Source organism: Archocentrus centrarchus, chromosome 9 (genome assembly GCF_007364275.1).
Source record: "Archocentrus centrarchus isolate MPI-CPG fArcCen1 chromosome 9, fArcCen1, whole genome shotgun sequence".
In the NCBI taxonomy this organism is placed as follows: domain Eukaryota; kingdom Metazoa; phylum Chordata; class Actinopteri; order Cichliformes; family Cichlidae; genus Archocentrus; species Archocentrus centrarchus.
In genome coordinates, this window is record NC_044354.1 from 17,820,075 (window position 1) to 17,840,852 (window position 20,778).

At 42.0% G+C, this 20,778-nt stretch overlaps 1 protein-coding gene across 1 annotated transcript in view; it reads right to left on the reverse strand.

The window, feature by feature from the left end:
* Positions 1-20,778, reverse strand: part of kiaa0825 (KIAA0825 ortholog) — a 124,918-nt gene that overhangs the window by 100,528 nt on the left and 3,612 nt on the right. The window contains exons 3-8 of the mRNA XM_030737541.1: positions 18,905-19,041; positions 12,137-12,302; positions 11,589-11,783; positions 11,202-11,387; positions 10,712-11,036; positions 969-1,136 (exon numbers count right to left, since the gene is read on the reverse strand). Coding sequence (XP_030593401.1) covers positions 969-1,136; positions 10,712-11,036; positions 11,202-11,387; positions 11,589-11,783; positions 12,137-12,302; positions 18,905-19,035 — 1,171 coding nt within the window. The 5' untranslated portion in view covers positions 19,036-19,041. The remainder of the gene's footprint in view (positions 1-968; positions 1,137-10,711; positions 11,037-11,201; positions 11,388-11,588; positions 11,784-12,136; positions 12,303-18,904; positions 19,042-20,778) is intronic.

Below are 20,778 nucleotides of genomic sequence, written 5' to 3' on the forward strand. Positions count from 1 at the left end.
ACCAGATAACTGTACCAACCCTAACCCTTCTTTTTCCTTCAGAACTGTGGCACAGATTCAACAAGGTACAGGAAACATTCCTCAGAGATGTTGGTCCCTATTGACATATATGTATTGAAAGATAACATAACACAGTTGTTGCAGATTTGGTGGCTACACATCCATGTTGCGGCTCTCCTTTGCTACAATATGCCAAAGGCGCTCTTTTGGATTGCGATTTGGTAAGCGTGGAGGCCATTTGACTACAGTGTCCTCACTGTTGTGTTCAAAAAAACCAGTTGAGATTATTTGAGCTTTGTGATGTGCTTTATCCTGCTGGAAGCAGCCATCAGGGATGGACATGGTCAACAACAATACTCAGGTAGGCGGTGGTGTTCAAAACAATGTTCAATTAGTACTAAGGGGCTCAAAGTGGGCTCACTGGACATTTTCTCTGTCGGACCACTTTTTGTAAGCTCTAATTATAAACTCTGTAACAAACTGAGAACATATATTTGATATCTTCAAAAGGTGAAAACAACAAAAGCTACGGACTGGCCTTTTTTGTATCACTTTTGTTGTCTGACCTCTTGAAACACTTTATATTCCCTGATATGAGGTTTTGATGGTGGTGAGGGAGACACTGTCTAAAAAGTCAGTCCAAAATTCAAAGTCTTCCACAGGCATTTGGTTATGATGACATCATGTTTTAATATTTATTAAATCAATGACTGGAACCTCATGGCCTATGAATCGGAGAACTGTTTTCTTCGAAAAGACCAAATACTCAGACTATCTTTATTTTGATTTGCTGCAACATTTTCTACTTTGGAGATGAGTGGACATAAACTGTTCTGGTAAAATGTCACCCTTGGCATGAAAGAGCCACTAAATCCCTCACGGTTCAGGTCAAGAATTCAATTTTTTAAAATAATTTGTGTCACCCATTTATAGGTGCATGTGTGCACTTTGGAGTAACAAAGTTATACCTTTTACTCCAGGAGTGTCTCCTGTACAGTTAATGAAGATCATGTTGGTGACCAACTCCTTCACATCGCTCTCAAATCCCAGCAGAGTGCAAGCCAGCTGGGTTAACGCCCTCAGCTGGTGGGAGGTCAAACTAAAGCTCCTATTTTTCAAGGGAAGCTCCATTGGTGCTGTCAAGGGGGAAAAAAGAGAGACGAGATGAAATAAACAAGCACGTATGCTTAGGAATGCATGACTGGCAAAGAGATGCACTACAGTTTACAGTTCAGTAAAGAAATAAACATTTCATGAAAATAGGTTTCAACCCAACCTCCCCGCCTGCACGCACTCATCAGAAAACACCACCCTCCACAAGTCTTGCCTCGCACAACACCTCTTATAAATATCGACCCATTCATGTTTTCCCAAAACACGGTACAAACAAAGAGACAGTGGAAAAAAAAAAAAATATGCAAAACTTTGCTCCCTGAGAAGTCACGCATGCACATCCCTCTCTCTCAGCACAAAACTTTTTCTCCCCCTAACCCGCCGATGACCCCCTTGGCAAATATGGATTTCCCATTTTGGAGGCTGCCAAAGCCATCACCCAGGGGATGTTCCGCATTAAGCTGGAGAATGGGCGGCTAGGAGATGTGTTGCCATACTCCCAGACACATGCACAAATACTTTTGTGTGTCCGCTTAAATGAGCTCCTCCACTGCAAAGGCATTTGGGAATGGAAGAGCTCAGTATTAGCCTTGACTCTGAAAGCACGGAGATGATTGAGCGTTGAGATGGAAAGAAGAGGGGGGTCCTTTTCTAATAATTGTAACATTATTGCCTCTGGATCCTAATGTAATTTTGCTATATTGTTAAACAAAATCTGACAATATGAAAACACATTGTCCCCAAGGATGCCTGGTTTAATCATGCATGAGGTTTGACTCACTGTGCTGTGTGTGGGCACTCGTGAATGTTTATATGAGTGTTAATAATGAGAGTCGATGAGTTTTTGTGTGTTTTTGTATCTGTTGGGTGTGTATACACTGTTTATGAGCATGTAATGCAGGTCATTATGAATAACTTGATTTGCAGGAGGCACTCGTCTGCACATTTGCACATGTCAGTCCTGCAAGACAATTATCACACAGCAACCAGATTTCTATGGCCACCATGGAATAAATTCTGACCTCAAGTTTGTTTGTGTTCGCAAGTCTGCGTTTATACATATATTTATGTGTGTGCGTGCGTGTGTGTGTGTGCATGGCTGTGTGAAGTCGCAAGTGAACAGATGTGTAATTTGGTGTGTTTGCTTGCATTCGTGTGTGTGTGTGTGCGTGTGTGTGTGTGTGATTAAGTTGCATGGGTCTGCAGCTTAGCAGCTCCTCTGTAATGGGGTCCAGTGGGAGTCTGTGCTAGAGAGACTACATCATGCTGCATGTGTACACGCGTGACCTGGCTGACACCCATGTGCCTGTCTCGTTCTCCAGCTTGCACATTCACGCACGCACCACCAATCTTGTCTATTTCTGAAGTCACCAGCAAATCAAGAGCTAAAGCTGTCAACAACTCAAGAGTAAACAATCAACCGGACAAGCCGGGAAATGTTGGAGGGAAAGTCACATAGTTACCGTATTCTTTAAAAAGTCGGGATGCCTTAATTTATCAGTAAAACATCAGCAGTGGGTGATATTCAAATTGCCATTAGTCTTCTTGATTTCTGAATATATATAATTTATCTGTGTATTATGTGCACGTCTGTTTTTATACTCTCAAACTTTAAAAGTTTTTAAAGGTCATCCAGTTTATGATCCATCTATGAACTTGAGCTGAGCTAAAAAGATGAACATGACAGAGTTTCTATCAAACTTTCTTTGTTTTGCTTGCATAAAAACAGGGACAAGCAACAACAAAAACAAAATGAATGAAATTCATATGAGTATCTGCTTTAAACACTGGCTTATTTGAGAGTTAAACTTCACAGTCAGTGTATCCCCACTAAAAAGCCGTCACTATACACCCACCCCGCTGCCCCACTTTAACCTTATCTGGGGAATACAGCGACCATTAACCCCCACTTTATCCTAATTATCACCTTTTCCAGAGCTTCCTTCTCCTCTTCACCATTCATTCTATTCTTTCCCTCAACCTGTGACCCTATGACAGCTTCACTCGCTCACTAAGTCACACCTTAAATAGTTGCACACATGACCTTGATGTTCAGCAATGCTGTGCCTCAGCCTTTCATCGGGGTCTGCCGTGCAGCTTATATAGGTATTTATAGTTGTCTCCCTAGCCAAATAGCCCTATAGCCATAGCAGTCTAGTACATAGCCATCTAAACCTCATTATACCTTTGTCACAACAGTGAGGCCAAATGAAGGCTCCCATAGCCACTTGATGGAGAGGGTGTGCTTAAAAGCACCCAGGTGTGTCATATAGCATAGTACATGGCATGTCTTATAGAGCAGAATGAGGAAGGGCACTAGCAGCCAGAAGAGTTCAACCAAAGGTCAATGTACTGAGAATCAATAAAGGAGGAGCTGGTGCTGAAAGCAGGGTAAAAATTATATGTTTATATAGTATAAGAGCTCCTCCATACAACATTATAGTGTGAGGATGTTCTTAGAAACAAAAAGACAAATGTTAAGCCCTATTCTGTGATAACCATTAAAGCAGTTGGCATCTTATCAAAAGCCATTAAGGCAAACAGCACGTTATTCATCTTTATGTTTCATGTGGAACGGTACCATTGCTAAAAAAAAAAAAAAATGTCCAAGAAATATCAAACACTGTTGGTCTACAGTGGCCACTTTTAGTTTGTAGCTTTTAATAATGACAACAATGTAACACAAAAGAAAAAAAAAAACTAAACAAACAGAGCAGGTATTTTTGGCAAGCCATCATTCTTCTACTTTTCTCTGTGGGTTCCACCATCTCCACAGCCCTCTGTCTCTCTCTCACACACACACATACGCACACATGTGCACACAAGCGCTGCTCATGACTGGCAGAGAACAGAGAGAGAAGGCAGAGAGGAGGAGATCTAGGGGAAGGAAAAGGGGTGGTGGTTAGGGATGAAAACATGGGGAAGAGAGGGAGGGAAAGAGAGGGAGGGGCGGGATAAGGGAATTCCCTTAGCAGTTGTTATTGATTCCGGTGTTTACGGGCGAATAGTTTAGTGCCGTTTACAAAACAGAACAGATGCAGCCAGTGAGCAAAAAGGTAAACAATTGCTGTGTGGCGGGCTGCCAAATCCCCAGTCTGATGTATTAAACTCACGGTGAAGAGCATTTCCCCTTTGGCTGCACTTATTGCCACTTCATTTCCTCTTCGCTCACATACACATTCTCTCCTTCTTGTCATCTCGCCCCTTCTCTGCATCTTTCTCTTTCTCTCTCATTTCCTCGTTTATCGGAGGGAAAAAAAAAAAGGATGAGGGCGTAGGTGGCTTTTTTGCCGCCTGGCTATTTTCTGTCCTTCTCTGACCCAGGAGGCCCAGTTCTTCCTAACAGAGCCATTAGTAGAGGGAATTGCATGTGTCTGACATGGCCGAAAACCAATTATTAGACACTTTCTACCAAATGATGCCCAAGTCTTTGGGGAATGGGCAATCATGCAATAATTTAGCCACTGATTTAATTTCTCTCCAGCACAGAATCTCTTCCTTTTTCATCCTCCTGTCCCTCAATTTCTCATCTTTCTTCTGCTCTGTCCCTCTTTTGGTAAATCCGACCATCTGAGGGTGGTCTGCCTTTCCGCTGCCACACTGTTCAACCAGACCACAGGCTCTTATCGTGTCATTACAATATGTGAAGGCAAGTTTTCCGCGTTTGTGCAGATGTCTGTGTCGTACAACACCCTCTACAGGTGATGTAAACATGTGGTTTCATTAAATCCAGCCAGATAAGGAAAAAAGTAATTTTAGAAGACAAGGCAATTTTAGTACATCTTACATATTGAAAAATCAAAATGCTTTACATATTTCGTAATATGAATAAAAATAAATTAGACACATTCTCTATTGTTCAATGAGGCTTTTTTTTTAATCTCTGTTTGTATTAATATCCTGAAAGTCACCTAAATAAAATCAGAGATATGATTCAAGATCCCTCTGGACCAGAATCCTCTATCTCTAATTTTGAGATTAAAAGGGACAGTTATTATAACCGCTGTTATCCGTATACAATAACACCTAACTTTCTATCTAGATTTATCACATGTAAAGACAATGAATTAAGTTACATACTAGCATTTAGTTTTATTCTGTGTACAAAAATAATGACTCATTTGTCTTTATATCACTGTTCTTTGCAGCAACATAATGCTTTATACATCTTTGTCCCCCACATACAGCATGCAGTAGTATTTCTCAAGAACTGTAAGCAGACCTGCATTAACCTTTGTGGTAATCCGCTAACATTTGAGAGTTTACAGTTCCTGAACACACAGTTATAACAAAATGTACCTCTAAAGGCAGAGCAAACAGTACAGCCAAAGCATTTTCTGTACCTGACTCAGCACACTCCATTGTTAGTTTCTCCCACAGCGGTCACCATGTTTTTTTTTCTCGACATGCCATCTGGGCAAATGTTAACCAACATACCAAATATCAAAATGGGCTTGTCATTCACATTCTCATGTGTGAGTACATGAGTCTGTTTGTGCACCACTTCACTGTTAACATCAAGTTTTGCTCTAGGGGTGCTATTGCCATGCTATACTTTCTTTTCTTGCTTGTGTTTTCTGTGTACCCATGCCTCCTAGTGTGCTCATCTCACAGGGTGTCAAGCAGGGTCGTGTGGGTGCCTTGGGGTATGTCTGTGCACCTTTCAGTGTGCATTTGTGGTAGAAGGAGAGTATGAAGTCACTGTGGACTGGCTGCTAGGCCCTGTGACAGCTGGGGTCCTCTTCGTCAGTTGCGGCCCACTGCTCACCCAGACAGCCTTATTATGGGAGGCCTCCTGCCGTGATTTACCAATATACACTCTGACACAAGCACGAACACGAACACAAACACACACACAAACACACACACACACACATATATATTTACACACTGTGATCTCCTGTGGCCCTTTCCATGGGTGCTGTCCAACCAGGGCACAGCAGGGGCCACCAGGCCCTTCACATAAGGAGAAAGTAGAAATGTTTGATATCTCAATTAAGTTGCTCTGCTAGGAAGACCGTGTAGTTGTAATGGTGGAGGTTGTGTTTTCTGTTGTAGTCACAGAGAAGCAGGGCTAACTTTTTTCCAAATTTAAATGTATTTTTGTATCCTCTCTCCTGTGTCTCTCTTTGTTTTTGTCTCTCTTTGTAATGAGCACTGCAGTGACAGTGAGATAGGGGTTAAGATTTCTCTGGCTCCCTCTGCATACTTGAACCGAGAGGACTGGATGAAGAACACGAAAGAATGTATTGTCCTGATGGGAGCATTTCATTAAATCCCACTTGTTTAGTGCCCTTGTTCGCATCATTGTTTTCAAGCCCTCAGCGAATCACACTGACTCTTCATCACGAAGCGCTGGCTGCTCTCAATAAGCCAGCCATTTTTGTCTGTGCTTTCTCAATAGAAGGTGCCAGGAAAATGTTCATATCCTTGAGCTGTTCAAGAGTGATACACAAAAGCCATTGTGGCCACTCTGAGGAAATGGGGAAAAAAATAAATGGCACGCATATTACACATTCTCAAGGGCCATGAAACATATTCTTTTCTGCCATTTCATTGGAGCCATGATTTAGAGAAGATGAACACTGACAAGCGCACACATAAACACAACCAGAGAGTAAAGACCCAGATCTTCTCATTAAGATTAGTAAACAACCACTTGTTCTATTTGGTAACTTTCTTAACCAAGGGTTTCTCGTCCGCAAGGACAGCAAGAGAGTGCAAAAAAAAAAGCAGAAAAACAACAACAAAAAACAACAACATCCATAAACTATAAGCATCACACAAAGACATGTGCCCACGTGTACACAGTGACACACACAAACCCCTCTACCTAGCCCATAATTACATGGAAGCATGCATGTGCACGTCCCAGGCTGACAGTGTGTATAAACGCAGGCAGAGATATGATCTAGTGAGGAGCCGCTTTTATTAAATATTAACAAACGCCATTCCCAAGTAGCCTCAATCCCCACAAGCACCTCCAATGCCAGTCTTAGCCTCAGCCTAGCTATCTCAAGTCACTACAGAACCTCTCTCCCTGCTGAATAGGCTGCTGTGCTTTCTGTAAGAAAGAGTTCAAAGAGCCAGAAAGGGTGACGAGGGAGGGAGTGCAGTGATGGTGAATGTGCTTGCTATACATGTTCTAACTCAATCCTTTTTTATCTATAGGGAGCTGCCAACGTCGTCATATGGGGAAATTAGTGGAAGTGGAATTTAAATCAGTGTTATCGGAATGGGGTTGCAAAGTGTTTGAACAGAAATTCACAACCTCGACTTCACCCCTGTGGTCGATTGTTAGGGAAGAAATTGTGAGTGTGTATGCGGGGAAGTTGGAATGAAAGCTTTTGATGTCCTACAAAAACATGGATCTCCTATGCATACGTATGCAAATTACTGATGCCATATGGAAATTTAATGATACATTTTTAAAAAGGAAGTACTAAATGACTCTTTATAACAGTATTTTTTTTTTTTTTTAAGTAAGCCTGAAATTAGTGTGCTTACACACAAGAATCAACTCAGAAACTATTAAGCAAAGACATAGATAGAGGCTCAAAGGTCACTGAAAACACAGTTTGTAAGCAGGTATGAACACATGTCTACTTACATAGTCACACATACACCGTAAAATGGAAAGCAAAAGGCGAAAATATGCTGCACAAAAGCGAAAACTTGTGGCAATATTGGCATGTTTTCAGTTCCAATTTTAGCTAATATAGTGCAATAATATATCACTGTAATAGTCTGTATTTGTAGTCCAACTTTTCTTATGGAGAATCAAAACATTAAAGGCTTGGAAAAAATGCTTTTAAAGTGTCAAAACTGTAGCTAAATGTAGCCCCACTATAAATACACGGACAAAGAAAAACATTTAAATTACATTATTTGCTTTATTTCAGCAAAATTCAACATAAACACACACATACACCCAAATACACACATGCACACCTAAACCTGGCCCACCCACTCCCCTGCAGACTCAGTGAGGTGTGTTAGTAAGGTCTAAAGCCTGTATTGTTCCTGACCAACCAACCTGTCTTGCACACTCCCCAGTCCCACTGTTCACCCCATTACACTTGGAAAACTACATCAAAATGGGAGAAGAAAAAGGGTGAAAAAGCGGACATGGAAGAGATGAAGTAAAGGAAAAGTGGTGAGGTGGAGGAGCTCAGACCCTTTAAATCTGTCTCGGTACAATGTCAAAGTCTGCCTTTGAGTCGGTGGGGTTAAAAGAGGAGGCAGATCTTGCTGTGAACGCTGTTAAATGGTTCAGTGGTTTGACAGTGGCTGATGCTACAGACAGCGCTGCTCCCCTGGGAGCCTGCAGATTCTCCCAGGCATGGCTCTTATCAAAATATACCTACCGCCTGCCTCTACTTCAGAAATAAACAATAACACAGCAGGGGAAGAAGGAGAGATATAAGGAGTCATTGGATGCCTATGAAAATAGAATACCTTTTTTTTTCCTGCTGTCATAATTGTCTTGACAATTATGGGTGCAGCATACACTATAGACAGTAAAGTGTGAAAGCAGATTATGTGTTAATGTTCAAGCCATGGGCATTTGGATGGAGGATATGTGGTTTCTTGAGCTTTTTTTTTGGGAGGGACTTAAAAAATGAACAACAGGAAAATGTAATCCCAGTTGTAGTCCTCAAAGCTCTCTTGCAGCTGATAGTTGAACACACACACAAACGCATAAGTAAAGCCAGCACAGGCAAAACTGCTCCATTTTACCATCATTACACAGCACGGGTCCCTCGCTCCCTTTGGAGCCATGTTCTGCCTCCGGTGCTACATTTGACGGTTTGTTGAGCGGCACGTAGGTGTGTAGCCTCCACAGCGTTACGTGATCAAACAGCCCAACTGACGCATGGCCAATTATCCTGGCTGCCTCCTCTCATCTCACGTTTAAGGAGAGGGAAAGTAAAAACCAAAGAGGGAGATGGAAAGAGAGAGATAGAGGAAGGGTGGGGGGGGGGGGGGGCAAAGCTGGTGGTGTGTTTGTCGAAGAATGGCAGATGCAAAAGCACTTCTCCCCTTGTTCCGTGGGGAAGCTGACATGTGCACCATTTTTGTGAAAAGTAAACAATGGCTCACACACTTGTTTTTATTGTGAATTTTTGCCATCAGCAAGCTGTAAATAGGCCAAGATGAAGAAAACAAAGAGAATGGTGGAGGGGGGGATAAGTATCAGAGGGTGACACAGAGTGCGAAGGTCTGCCCTTCTCTGGTCTTTGTGTATAATATTACTGCTTCCTCCAACACAGTGACACATTTTATATTAGTGGCAAATATTAAAAGTACTTCTTGAGATGTTTTGTTCTCTCTAAAATACCACTGCATGTGTAACAAGGTCGAGAGAATGTTGAACCCTGCTTTATTCCTGCTCGAGCTCTCTCAACCCCCCTGCTGTTCTCCCTACACAGCAGTATCACTGCTGAAAATTCTGGGGAAGGTTAAGATTAATCACCTTTTCTTCTTTGCTGTAAGGTCACGAGGTTGTGTGAAGGCACTGCTGCGGCTCTTCACTTGCTATGTTTTAATTAACTTATTTATGGACTTCCTGTAAATTGGGCAGCTTAACTACTGTCATCAACTTGGAAAAAGCACTTTGCAAATGTGACACTGCACGTGTTTCTTTAGGTTCGAAAGATTAAAGTGAACAAACCCAGGATTAAACACACTGTGCCCAAGCCTGAACCTTTCTGAGATCAGGACTTATTATAGTCTCAGATGCAGTATGCAGTAAACAATGTTTAAAAGTAGTTTCAGAAGAAGCCTTAGCCCTGGAACTAAGGCACTCTTCTTTTTATTGATAATCTGCAAAGAATGCCAAGAGAGGAAACAGCGCAGTAAAAAGAAAGCAATTATCATGGAAACAGCAGTTACTGACAGTCGTTTACAGAGGCCTTGGTACTAGATCAGGTCACTACACACTACCTCTGGAGAGCAAAGATGGAGAGGAGCAACAGAGAGAATCACTTCTACTGGGTAACAATGAGAAGCAGGTGGACAGAAGGTAGAAGTGGAAGGAAGAAACAGCAGCAAAGCTAAAGAAACTAAATACACCGATCAAGCAACAAACTGCAATGCACTGTGCATGCTGACACTTTTCTATCTGAACCAGCATAAACTTGTTCAGCAATTTGAGCTACAGCATCTCAACCGTTGGATCGGACCACATAGGCCAGCCTTCAGTGCCCATGCGCATTAATGAGCCTTTGCTGCCCATGGCCCTGTTGCTGGTTCACCACTGTTGCTTCCTTGAAAGCTGCAGTTTTGGGGATGCTCTGACCCACTCGTCAAGCCATCACAATTTGGGCCTTGTCAAACTCGCTCAAACTGCTTCTAACACATCAACTCTGAGGAAAAAATGCTCACTTGCTCTCTAATATATACCACCCACTAACATGTCCCATGATGAAGAGATAATTATCTCTTCATCATGGCACTGATTATAATCAGTGTTATTCACGTCACCTGTCAGTGGTCATAATGTTATGCCTGATCGGTGTATACTCTACTACCAAAAGAAAAAAGAGAGAGGAAATAGAACAAATAAATCAAAAATAAAAATAAAAATATCGCTTACCCACAGTTGCCCGGGATTTGACAGAATATTTTTTTGTTTTGACGCTCGGGGCCGTGTTGTCTCTGTGAGCTGTCTCACATTCTCTCTCCATCAGGGAGCCAAACTCTGTGGCCACAGTTGTGAGGTAGGCTGCATTAATAAAACCAAGGATCGTATGGGGTTCTGCCAGTCTTGAAAGGACATGGAGCTCCTCTTTGAGGGCTTGAGTCAGAACTGGAACCATGCTGCAGAAACTCACAGCCAGTCTATCAAAGCCAGTCTCACTACTTTGACTGGAGGACAGGGTGGAGTGCAGAACACCCAACACATGTTGGTGTTGTAAACCCTGGATACACAAAATCAAAATAATGATATATCAATGAAACATTAGTAGTGGATTTATCATACATGTAAAGTAAATTCTCAATTCTGATCTGGAACATACAGAAACTTAAAAACTGGAATACTTTACTCTGCTCTTCATTATTTTATTTTTAGTGCTTTACTGCACCTGGTAAAGTTGCAGCACCTCTGACTCAGGATAAAGGAAGAACATCTGCTGCAGACACTGAACCCGTTCAAGGATGGACAGAGTGGTTATTTGTCTAGATCCAGGACGCTCGGGACTATGGGAAGACAGACGAGCCATCAGGTAGCGTCTGAGCTGGAGACGTACGTCATCCCACACCTCCTGGATCTTAAAAAAAAAGAAAGAAACAAACAAGCGACACTGAAAACATCGCAAAGATGATACCTGAGAATTTGTCTTTTGTGGTGAACTGTCTTAACTCACATAAAGTACAAGTCAGCTGAATTACACATGAAATTAATCAGCCCTGCAAGACATTAAATTAGACCGTATGGAAACATTGAACTGGATAATAAATGCTGCATTTACCTCTAATGAAGTGTCATCTCTGACTGTGTGAACCAATTGGATGGAGGAAGCAGTCAGTTGAGAATGAAGAGAAGAAAGTGGGGATGAAGAAGAATGGCTATAGGGGAAGCAAATACCACACTGGGAAGACAGATTCAGCAGTAGCTGAAGTGTCACCTCTTCTTTCGACTCTTCTTCAGATCTCAGGTACTGTTGCTAAAAGGAACAGATGAATTAAGATGTTAATTCCCCTAGAGAAAGAGGAAAATTACCTGCTGACACAGGGCAGCGCAGTATGACTGAGCACAGGAGCGTCTGCTGATCTGAATGGCTTATTCATAACAAGGCTGCAACTCACCAGAAAGCTGGATATTTCATAATGGAAGAACACTGGAATTAAGTGGGATTTTAGATCATAAATGATGAAATGGTTATGATTACCATATGTTTTCAGAGTTCTTATTTCAGAGAAATATGTTTTGCTGCAGATTATCCATGAAATGTTTAAAATGTATAGCTGTTGATGAGCACAACAATCCATCAGAGTCATTAGCATTTTGATGCATTACCAGAGCTCTGAAGAAGTCCATAAGCTCTTGATGTCCTTGGGTAACAGGCCTCACACTCTGTGTTTGGAGGGAGAACCACTGCAGCCACTCTGTGGGACTCAGTGGACGCTCTGTTGTGCGGGAGTCTCCTATTTTAGCCTGGAGCTCCTTCAGCTGCTGTTCAATGCTGAGCAAAAAAAAAAAAAAAATATATTGTAGAAATCTGAGCACTAAAGACTATGAAACCATATACAAGCCCCAAGTATAAGCGTATCAAAGTAAATCATCAGATGGAAAACATACCATAACCACTAAAACAGAAAGGAATGAAATGGGGGGGGGTGCAGCCTTATAAATTAAATTTAGTCTCAATTTTATGATTGAACAAAATGTTACTTTTAAGATCTTCTGGGACAGTGTCTTAATTTTCAGAGGTGACTTTTGAGACATTAAGTACAACACAATCATTCAAGCATACCCAAATAAAAGCTGCTGCTGCACCATGAGCACACAGGAACAATACACAAAATATGTCACACAGCAGCCATACAAACAAAAAAGGCTCAGCAATAAAAATACACGCGGACCTACACACCACGTCACATTTGGCTCTCCCTCACTCCCATTCAGTGTCTCTACTGTGAGAAGACACATACAGAAGCATCAACAGTAATGAACACAGACATCGATATATCAGTGTGCAAGTGTGTGCTAAGCATCTGGTGTGAAGTGGCATTACAGGCATTGGCAGGCATCTGAGGCACACAGTTCTTGCAATCTCATGTCTTACTTGTTCCCTTGACACACACACACACACACACACACACACACACACACACACACACACACACACACACACACACACACACACACACACCGCTCTTTTGATTTTAACAGACGGCATCAGCTATTCAGTTTCCTCTTTAATATGACGGATTAGAAATGACATCTTTGGGCTCAACATGTTTAGTCATTTCCATACAAATCAATGCATATATATTTGGGTATGTAAGACGGTGCACGTGTGTGTGTGTGTGCTACACACCTGCATAATTAAACATATATGCTGTTGTGAATGCCACCACTGTGTTCAAGTTTGATTATTTATTCATAGATTGCATGTGCTCAAGGCTCCATGTGTGAATGTATGTAGTAGAGCATACTGTATAGTGATAGTAGAGCTTGAATGATTGATTTGGAAAGCCATTAATTGATGAACAAAAACCAACTAAGTAATTGAAATAAATAAAAGTATGAATTACACCTTTAATATTAAATAATGGTATATCTTTTTTTTGTGTCAGTGTAATACCTTTGGGTACGATTGATCAAATATTCAAATATTTAACAGATTTTTACTTTTTTTTTTTGGTACACCTATACTTCTGTCTCTCAGACGTGTGCGTTCATACGCTTGTATGTATCTTAGTATACATGACACAAAGCCAAAGTGCAATTTCCCCATCAGACAGCTCATCCCCTATCGGGGACTATAAAGTGCCTCCTGCCTGTTCCTGGGCCATGAATACATCCAGATGTCTTACAATGGCAACACATTAAATAACCGTTCAATCTGACACACTTTCGTTTCAGAGGGGGAAAATGCAAGAGGATAAAATGTTATAGACTGTTACAAACTGCCATCCTGTAGATTGAAAGCTGCCTGATGACACTCTTCTCTCTCTCTCGTTAAATACCTTCCTCTTGCATTCTTTTCTTCTTTAGGCAGGCCAGATGATGCATCTCACTTTATTTTCTTGACGCCAATGTGCTGACTGACAGAAACCCTGATTACACGCTGTTTTTGTGTGTTTATACAGATTTGATACTAGGAAATACTTACTACACATAGTATGTAGAACTATCAAAGGCTTTCACCTTTCCACTCGTGTGTGTGTGTGTGTGTGTGTGTGTGATTCTGTATTTCTGCCCGTCTATGTACTGTATGCTTACTGTATAAGAAAACCATTGCCTTGTGACAGATTGTGAATGCTGCAAATCTTCAGTATGTTTGCCCAAAGTTCACTGGTTGTAAAACTTAGCTTCAGCAAGATCCAAGCATAACCAGCAAGACTCAGAAGCGCGGACGGCACTGTGTGTAAAATTAAAATACATCACTTTAAACAACACAATGGACCGTTGAAATGCTGGTTTGTTTGCGTGACCTCTGGCTTTTCTTTCTCAAGGGAGAATCCAGCAATGAGTTTCTGATAAGTAGTAGTTCTGGATACAGTACACTTCAAATAACACTTTACTTTTCTCTATTTTAAATAACTCTGGGAACAGTTGCTGTGGATTAAATGGCTTCAGAGAGCACTGCATGTGTGTTTATAGTAAGCATTAAACGTGGATGTTCGTTCAGGGCTCCCCACCAGGACTTTACGTAGACAGAAGGTTTCAAATGGATGTCCATCTGTAGCTCACGTTTCACCAGTTCACATAACACAAAAATATAAGTAGACTATGAACTTTTCTCTTGTTACTCAGTTTTACAGCAGAATTAAGCTTTCCATTAACTTAGATAGCCTTGAAGTCATTCTTGCCACACACATGTACAGTATATGGGCACAACAGGCAGACATGTTTGACTAATATGAAGCCATAGGCTAAGACAAGGGGGAATTGCTTTTAGGCTTCCTCGTTTTCCTCTGGTTCCACTCTTCATCATCTTACTCTTGCTTTCACCCAAGAAAAGCGTACTCTAATAGCTACAGCAAATACACCTGCCTCTTCAGGTACATTTTCAAGCCCTGACTTCATAGCTTTTCTCTCTCTCCATTTCTACTTTTTTCTTTTCTCTCTCCTCAACACTCTTACTTTCCTAATTTTTTTCTTTACTTTCACCTTTCAATTACCCCTCCTTAAGGCCTTGTGCTCTAAGTTATAAAGTCAGTGTGGATGGTCTGTGTCAAGAAGTCCATCCAGCTTTCTACAATGTGGTGACCTTTTGGCCGCTGGTGTGAATGCTACCTGCAGCCTAATCAACTTGGCAGGATTAGCTCCAAACCTGATGACTTCCACTGCCGGCAGCTCAGATGGCGAGGAAAGAGACAGAAAGAGTATGAGAGAAGAGGAAGGCAGAAATGGGTAGAAAACAGAGAAGTCACAGAAAATAAAACCACTCAACCATCTGTGTAAAGACAACAATGGACGAACCCTTAATGGCAAAAACGCCAGAGCAGAACTCAACAAAAGACTCGGAGAATGAGAAAGGAAGCAGAGGAAACTAGGAGGAAAGAATCCTTTAGGCCTCTTGACAAATATGTCAGTCATCTTACCCTAACTGACACACGCGCACACACACTTGCACTCTTACTGCTGAAGTGAAATTTAATTGTTTTTCAGACCAGTTCAGGGACACAGTCAACACTGCAACGGCACCTCCTCCCCTACAATCTTCACCACTGCTGAGAGAGAAAGGGAGCAACTGGAGGTCTTTTATTAGATATGATGGCACATTTCACAGCTCCCTGACTTACAGAAACCCAATCCTGCGATTAGTCAGCGCTTTGACGTTATCTTAAGTTTCTTGTCAGAATTAATTTAGTGTGGGTGGGCTGCTGTGGGGCTGTCTGTCTGTCGTGCTCCGCTCCACTCCGCTCGCCTACAGGAGGTGGGGGTTGGAGACAACGGGGGCAGGAAGATCCCTTTCAAATAAACCCCAGCTCCAGTCAGTGCCAAACCAGCCGCCTGAGAACTAAATATCTCCTCCATCAAAGGGTCCCATTCTGTAAGGGGAAAAGGAGTGAATGGGCTTGAATGAACAGGCTGAAAACGAATCCTGTCTTGGCCCAGTCTGTTGCCCACTTAGTGTTTTCAGCCGTCATCCCCCAAGACACACAGCCTACCCATGATACCGGAGAACTGATATAGCTGATATACTAACTTGACACACGTGTCACGCACAGCTAAACAGAAAATCAACCTCATACTTCGAGGACTAGTATTTTTGTTCACTGAAAAGGAACCTTGTGCAATATTTTACTGTGACAGGTTTTCAGTTCCCTCAGCGTCCACACGTATTGAAAATCCTTATTATAAGAAATGCACAGACACACACACACTCACACACATATACACACGCACGCACAGAATTAAATGTAAAAGTATTGATACTCTACACTGATCAAGATTGGCAAGAGATTAGTGAGAGCCATTTGCCTTGCCCGTGTGAAACTAGAGGCCTGTCTGTAGTCTCCATGCTTGTGCTGACACTTCATTAGAGGTCTTTTCCTGGTGGCCTGCTCCATCCGGCAACATACACCCACCCCCTGCACTGTCCCATCTGATGAAAACTAATGGATTACAGCGTTTCAATTTGGGGGAGCCAGCTCTGTTGTCAGCCTATCTTACTCTCCTTCAATTAGGCAGCAGCTCTTAGGCAAATCTCTGACATCTGAGAACTGGGAGCAGGCCAGTCATTCTGACCCATACATGGGCTGAAGTCCTTCAAGGGTGTAGGCAGCTCTGTGTCCTCCGCCTCCCGGTTTCCCTTTCCTTTACTCCACTTCCGCAATTTGTCCCAGACACCGATGGGTCAATTAGGCAGCAGGTGAGTGAGCTGTGGACGTATGTGAAGGTGTGTATATGTCTGCAGCCCACCCAGGTTAAAGGCAAACTAGAGGCCTTGTGAGATTTTATTTGCCTGGATGTGTCCCAACAGAAAACGAGTAGTCTCGGAGGAAGTTAGCTGCAGTCTTACAGAGATACTGACCAGTGATCCCCCACGGCGAGAGGAGGATTGCCTTATTTTTAGCCCCATTCTCCATTATCTGGACGCTTTGTTCTCATAATGGTTATCCCTCTCCCATCTGCAGGAACACAAAATAACCCTTTAATGCTTAGAAAGCAGAAAAATGGCCTGGCCTTCAGTAATAAGCCTTGAATTACCTACCCAAGGGTTTTCGTTTCAAGATGTGGAATCTTCAATTATTATGTTCCCATTTAGAAGGAGGAAGGAAAGAAAAAGAGAAAAGGGGAGGGAGACAGCGAGAGAGAGTGAAGAAGGGATGAGTCCCAGACACTAATGGTGCCAGAGTGAGGCTTTGTTCACTTGCTACATTTAGCCTGTCCTTCATCATCTGCCCTCAGCCACACAACACCACAAACAATAAAAGACCTGAAATATAGATTTCTCCCATTTTTCTCTTCCCCATGTCTCACTTTCTAACAATCTACTTGCACTCCCCAACTATACGTCTCTGTAATAAATGACTGATGCCTATATTTCAGTCCTTAGTGCACAGAAGAAAAAAAAAATTGGGAATGCTTTTCTTCTATCACACAGGATGATAGAATTGCTCTTATAATTAATAAAAATTAAAAAAAAAAAAATAATGTTGGGAACAGATATATCTTGAAGTTTGAAAAGGGCCTAGAACTAGAATGTTACAAGAAACAATATCATTTAAGACAATAAACACATCCAGTAGTCACAAACCACATTTACATGTACATTTACAAGTGTTATTAGAATATCAGATTAAGATTGAATTAGAAAACAAGTTACAATACAGTGATGCATCTCGGCCAGATTTAATTCCTGACTACATAGTAATAAGACAGTCATTATCAGCTCTCCTTTTTTCCTGTTGTGTTGTGTGAATTATTTACTTTAGTTTCACAGTTGCAATCAGAGTGTGGATTTAATTACTGTGTTTAAGATTCAAGAACACACAGCCACACTGATAATCTGTCATTTTACTCCTCCACACTGCTGCCACTGTTTACCAATCTTGCAACAGATGCTGCGTTATACATCTGTGTATATAACCACAAAATCAGATTTTGTAGCAACCAACTAAAACATACAAACACACACACACACACACACACAACCGCGATCTTTTAATAGGAGGCATTTTAGAGGCAAAGATTTCTGCATTAGCTCGCAGCCACTGAATACTTTTACCATCTATTTTTCAGCTATCCAGATCACGCAATCCAGATAACGATGGATACTGCAGCAGATATCAGATAACACAAAATTTGTGCACATGATGCCCAAAGAAGAAGGAAGGAAAAAAAAAACTCCATCATAGGAAATACTTGTGTTTTAAAGAATGCTGGCAGGCTGTGATAAGCCAACTGACGTTGATTGAGCTCATAACTGGTTTGAGTCTCTGCTGCTGTTTGGCAGCTCTCTCTCTCTCTACTTTTGGTTTTAGTGCAGCCAACAGACATAGACAATCAGAGAAAAACAATCCCACCTTAAGCAAGAGTCAACAATTTTGTGATTAATCTTTGAACATTACAGAGACTTGAGAGATAAACTTCTACATACAGTCTTGTGAAAAAGAAAGTTTTCATAGGATTCTATGCAGTCCTGTTCAACGGTCCTGGCACGCCTTCCAAACAAGATATACTTGTTGAGTCTTTTTTTTAAATTGTACTGTAGAATCTGAGATGTAGCTTTTAGCTTTTTTGCAGTTTCTATGAGCACTGCATGATCTGACCATGGGATAAATTTGTGGGGACATTCAGTCCTGGGAAGACTGTGGCATTGTGTTAATGCACACCTTACAAAACTTCAGCTTTTTTCAGGTGGTCTCACTTGATTGACACACTGACACACCCACTTCATTCCCACAGAAGCAGTACTGATGTACTTAGTTTTTCACAGGACTGCACAGAGCCCTTTCTTTGCACTTTCTTTTTTTATAATGACTGTATGTGAAAAATGTCTGATATGTACTGTCATCAAACAAACAGTTGATTTTTTTTTTTTTTGGCATACTAAACAACTACATAGCAGTGTGTTTCCTGTCCTGTCTAGCTGCTCTGACTGACCTGTTGGCATTGAGATTGAGCTTCTCCTCTGTGTCTTTTATAAGCTGTTCAAAGTCCAGATCACTTGAAACACCTGGAACCAGCAGATCCACAAAGGCATGGTCTTCGGGAAAATCCTCTGGCCATTCCATAGTGCTCTGTAAGATAGAGAGAGAGAGTTAGCGCTTTATCACTATATTGGATGTGTACCTGTTCATAAAACAAAATAACGCACAAGGCATCACTGGTGTCAGGATTGAATTGGCAATGCAGATTGACATCAATCAACTGCATGATCTAGAGTGTTGTATCATTGCAGCTGTCTGAGAGGCAGCACACAGATTCTGTACACCCGGCACCAACTGTCATGTGATCTAATTGGAAATTTCCTCAAACAGAAGTCTTATTAAGAGGCACAAATCAATTTCACCTGAAACACCTGAAACAAGGGGAAGTCTGATATCAACAAAAACAGTCCCCCCTCCCTCTTTCTCTGAAAAATAATTTTCAGTAGGAGAGCTCCTGATCAAAATGCATTGCCTGAGCCTCTGACCATTTCCACCTACTGACACTACAGTAAGTTAACACAGGGGGGGAAAAAAAGAACAAATAAATAAACAATGAGGTGAGATGCTCTTCAGTCAAGGCTTTAAATAAACAACTCATCTCCTCTGGTCTCTCCTAGAACTGCGGGGCCACCCCCCCTCCACCCTGTGGTGCTTAATGCTCATGCTAACAGCCAATCCCACGGTAGTGCCGCGCTGCTGGGTCTCATATCAACATTGTCATCAGCACGAGTCAAGTGGAAGGTAATGGAGAGTGTCTGTGTCAATTTGGCTTTCTCACACTCCGCCTCTCGCCCCATTCCTCGTCATCTGCTCTGATTTTAATAATCCCTGTCAAACTCCAAACAGCTCCCTGCACTCCGCTCTGCTTCTTCGCTGCTGCATACAGTCTATGCCACTCTTCCTGACAGAGTAGACAGGAAGCTCAACATTCATTTAGCCCGCACAAAGGGAGGCCTGTCCAGCTGGACAAATATTATTTTCCTCTGCTGACAGCCTCACCAGTTAAGCTTGTCCTTTATTATTTCTCCCTCTCTTCTTCTCTCTTACTGCTTCCCCTCATCATCACGCTCCCCCTGCGCCACTGTCTGAGAGGGGGTCTATGCACAGTCATCGCTGAAAGAGAAAAGGATTTTCAATCCATGGATTAGGAACTCAACATTGTAATTACATAGACTGAGCAAGTCAGTGTGTGTGTATATGATTTTGAATAGTTTCTTTGTGCGTTTGTGCTTTCTATAGTACCATACTTCTTTTAAGGATAGACAGACAGATGGACTGAGGGTCTGAATGTCCTCACTTTATATCTGCTGGGTGTCTACCTCCTGTTCTGCCATAATATCGTCTGTTATCTTAAGCATGAGTGTGTGTGTGTGTGTGTGTGTGTGTGTGTGTGTGTGTGTGTGTGTGTGTGTGTGTGTGTGTGTGTGTGTGTGTGTGTGTGTGTGTGTGTGTGTGTTAGGATTCACCAGGCATCACACAGGGCCTCATTAGTACTATACTTTAAATCATCCAGTCTCCATTGTCTTGTCATTAGCTCTTTAGAAAGCAGATGTTGGAGGAGCCCCTGTGTGTTTCACAGCACTGCAACAGGGACAACAGGGCCAGGCAATGAAATGCTGCCTGCCTGAGACATCAAATCCACAGCTATTAGAACAGGATAAGAAATGCATTCTCTCTCTCTCTCACACACACACACACACACACACACACACACACATCACTGTCCAACCTCTCTTGTTGCTGCCTGTCTAACCCAGCTAAGCTAACACACAGGCCCATTTACAGTAATGAGTTTGTCCTGAAATATTTAGCAGCATGTCCCCCAGG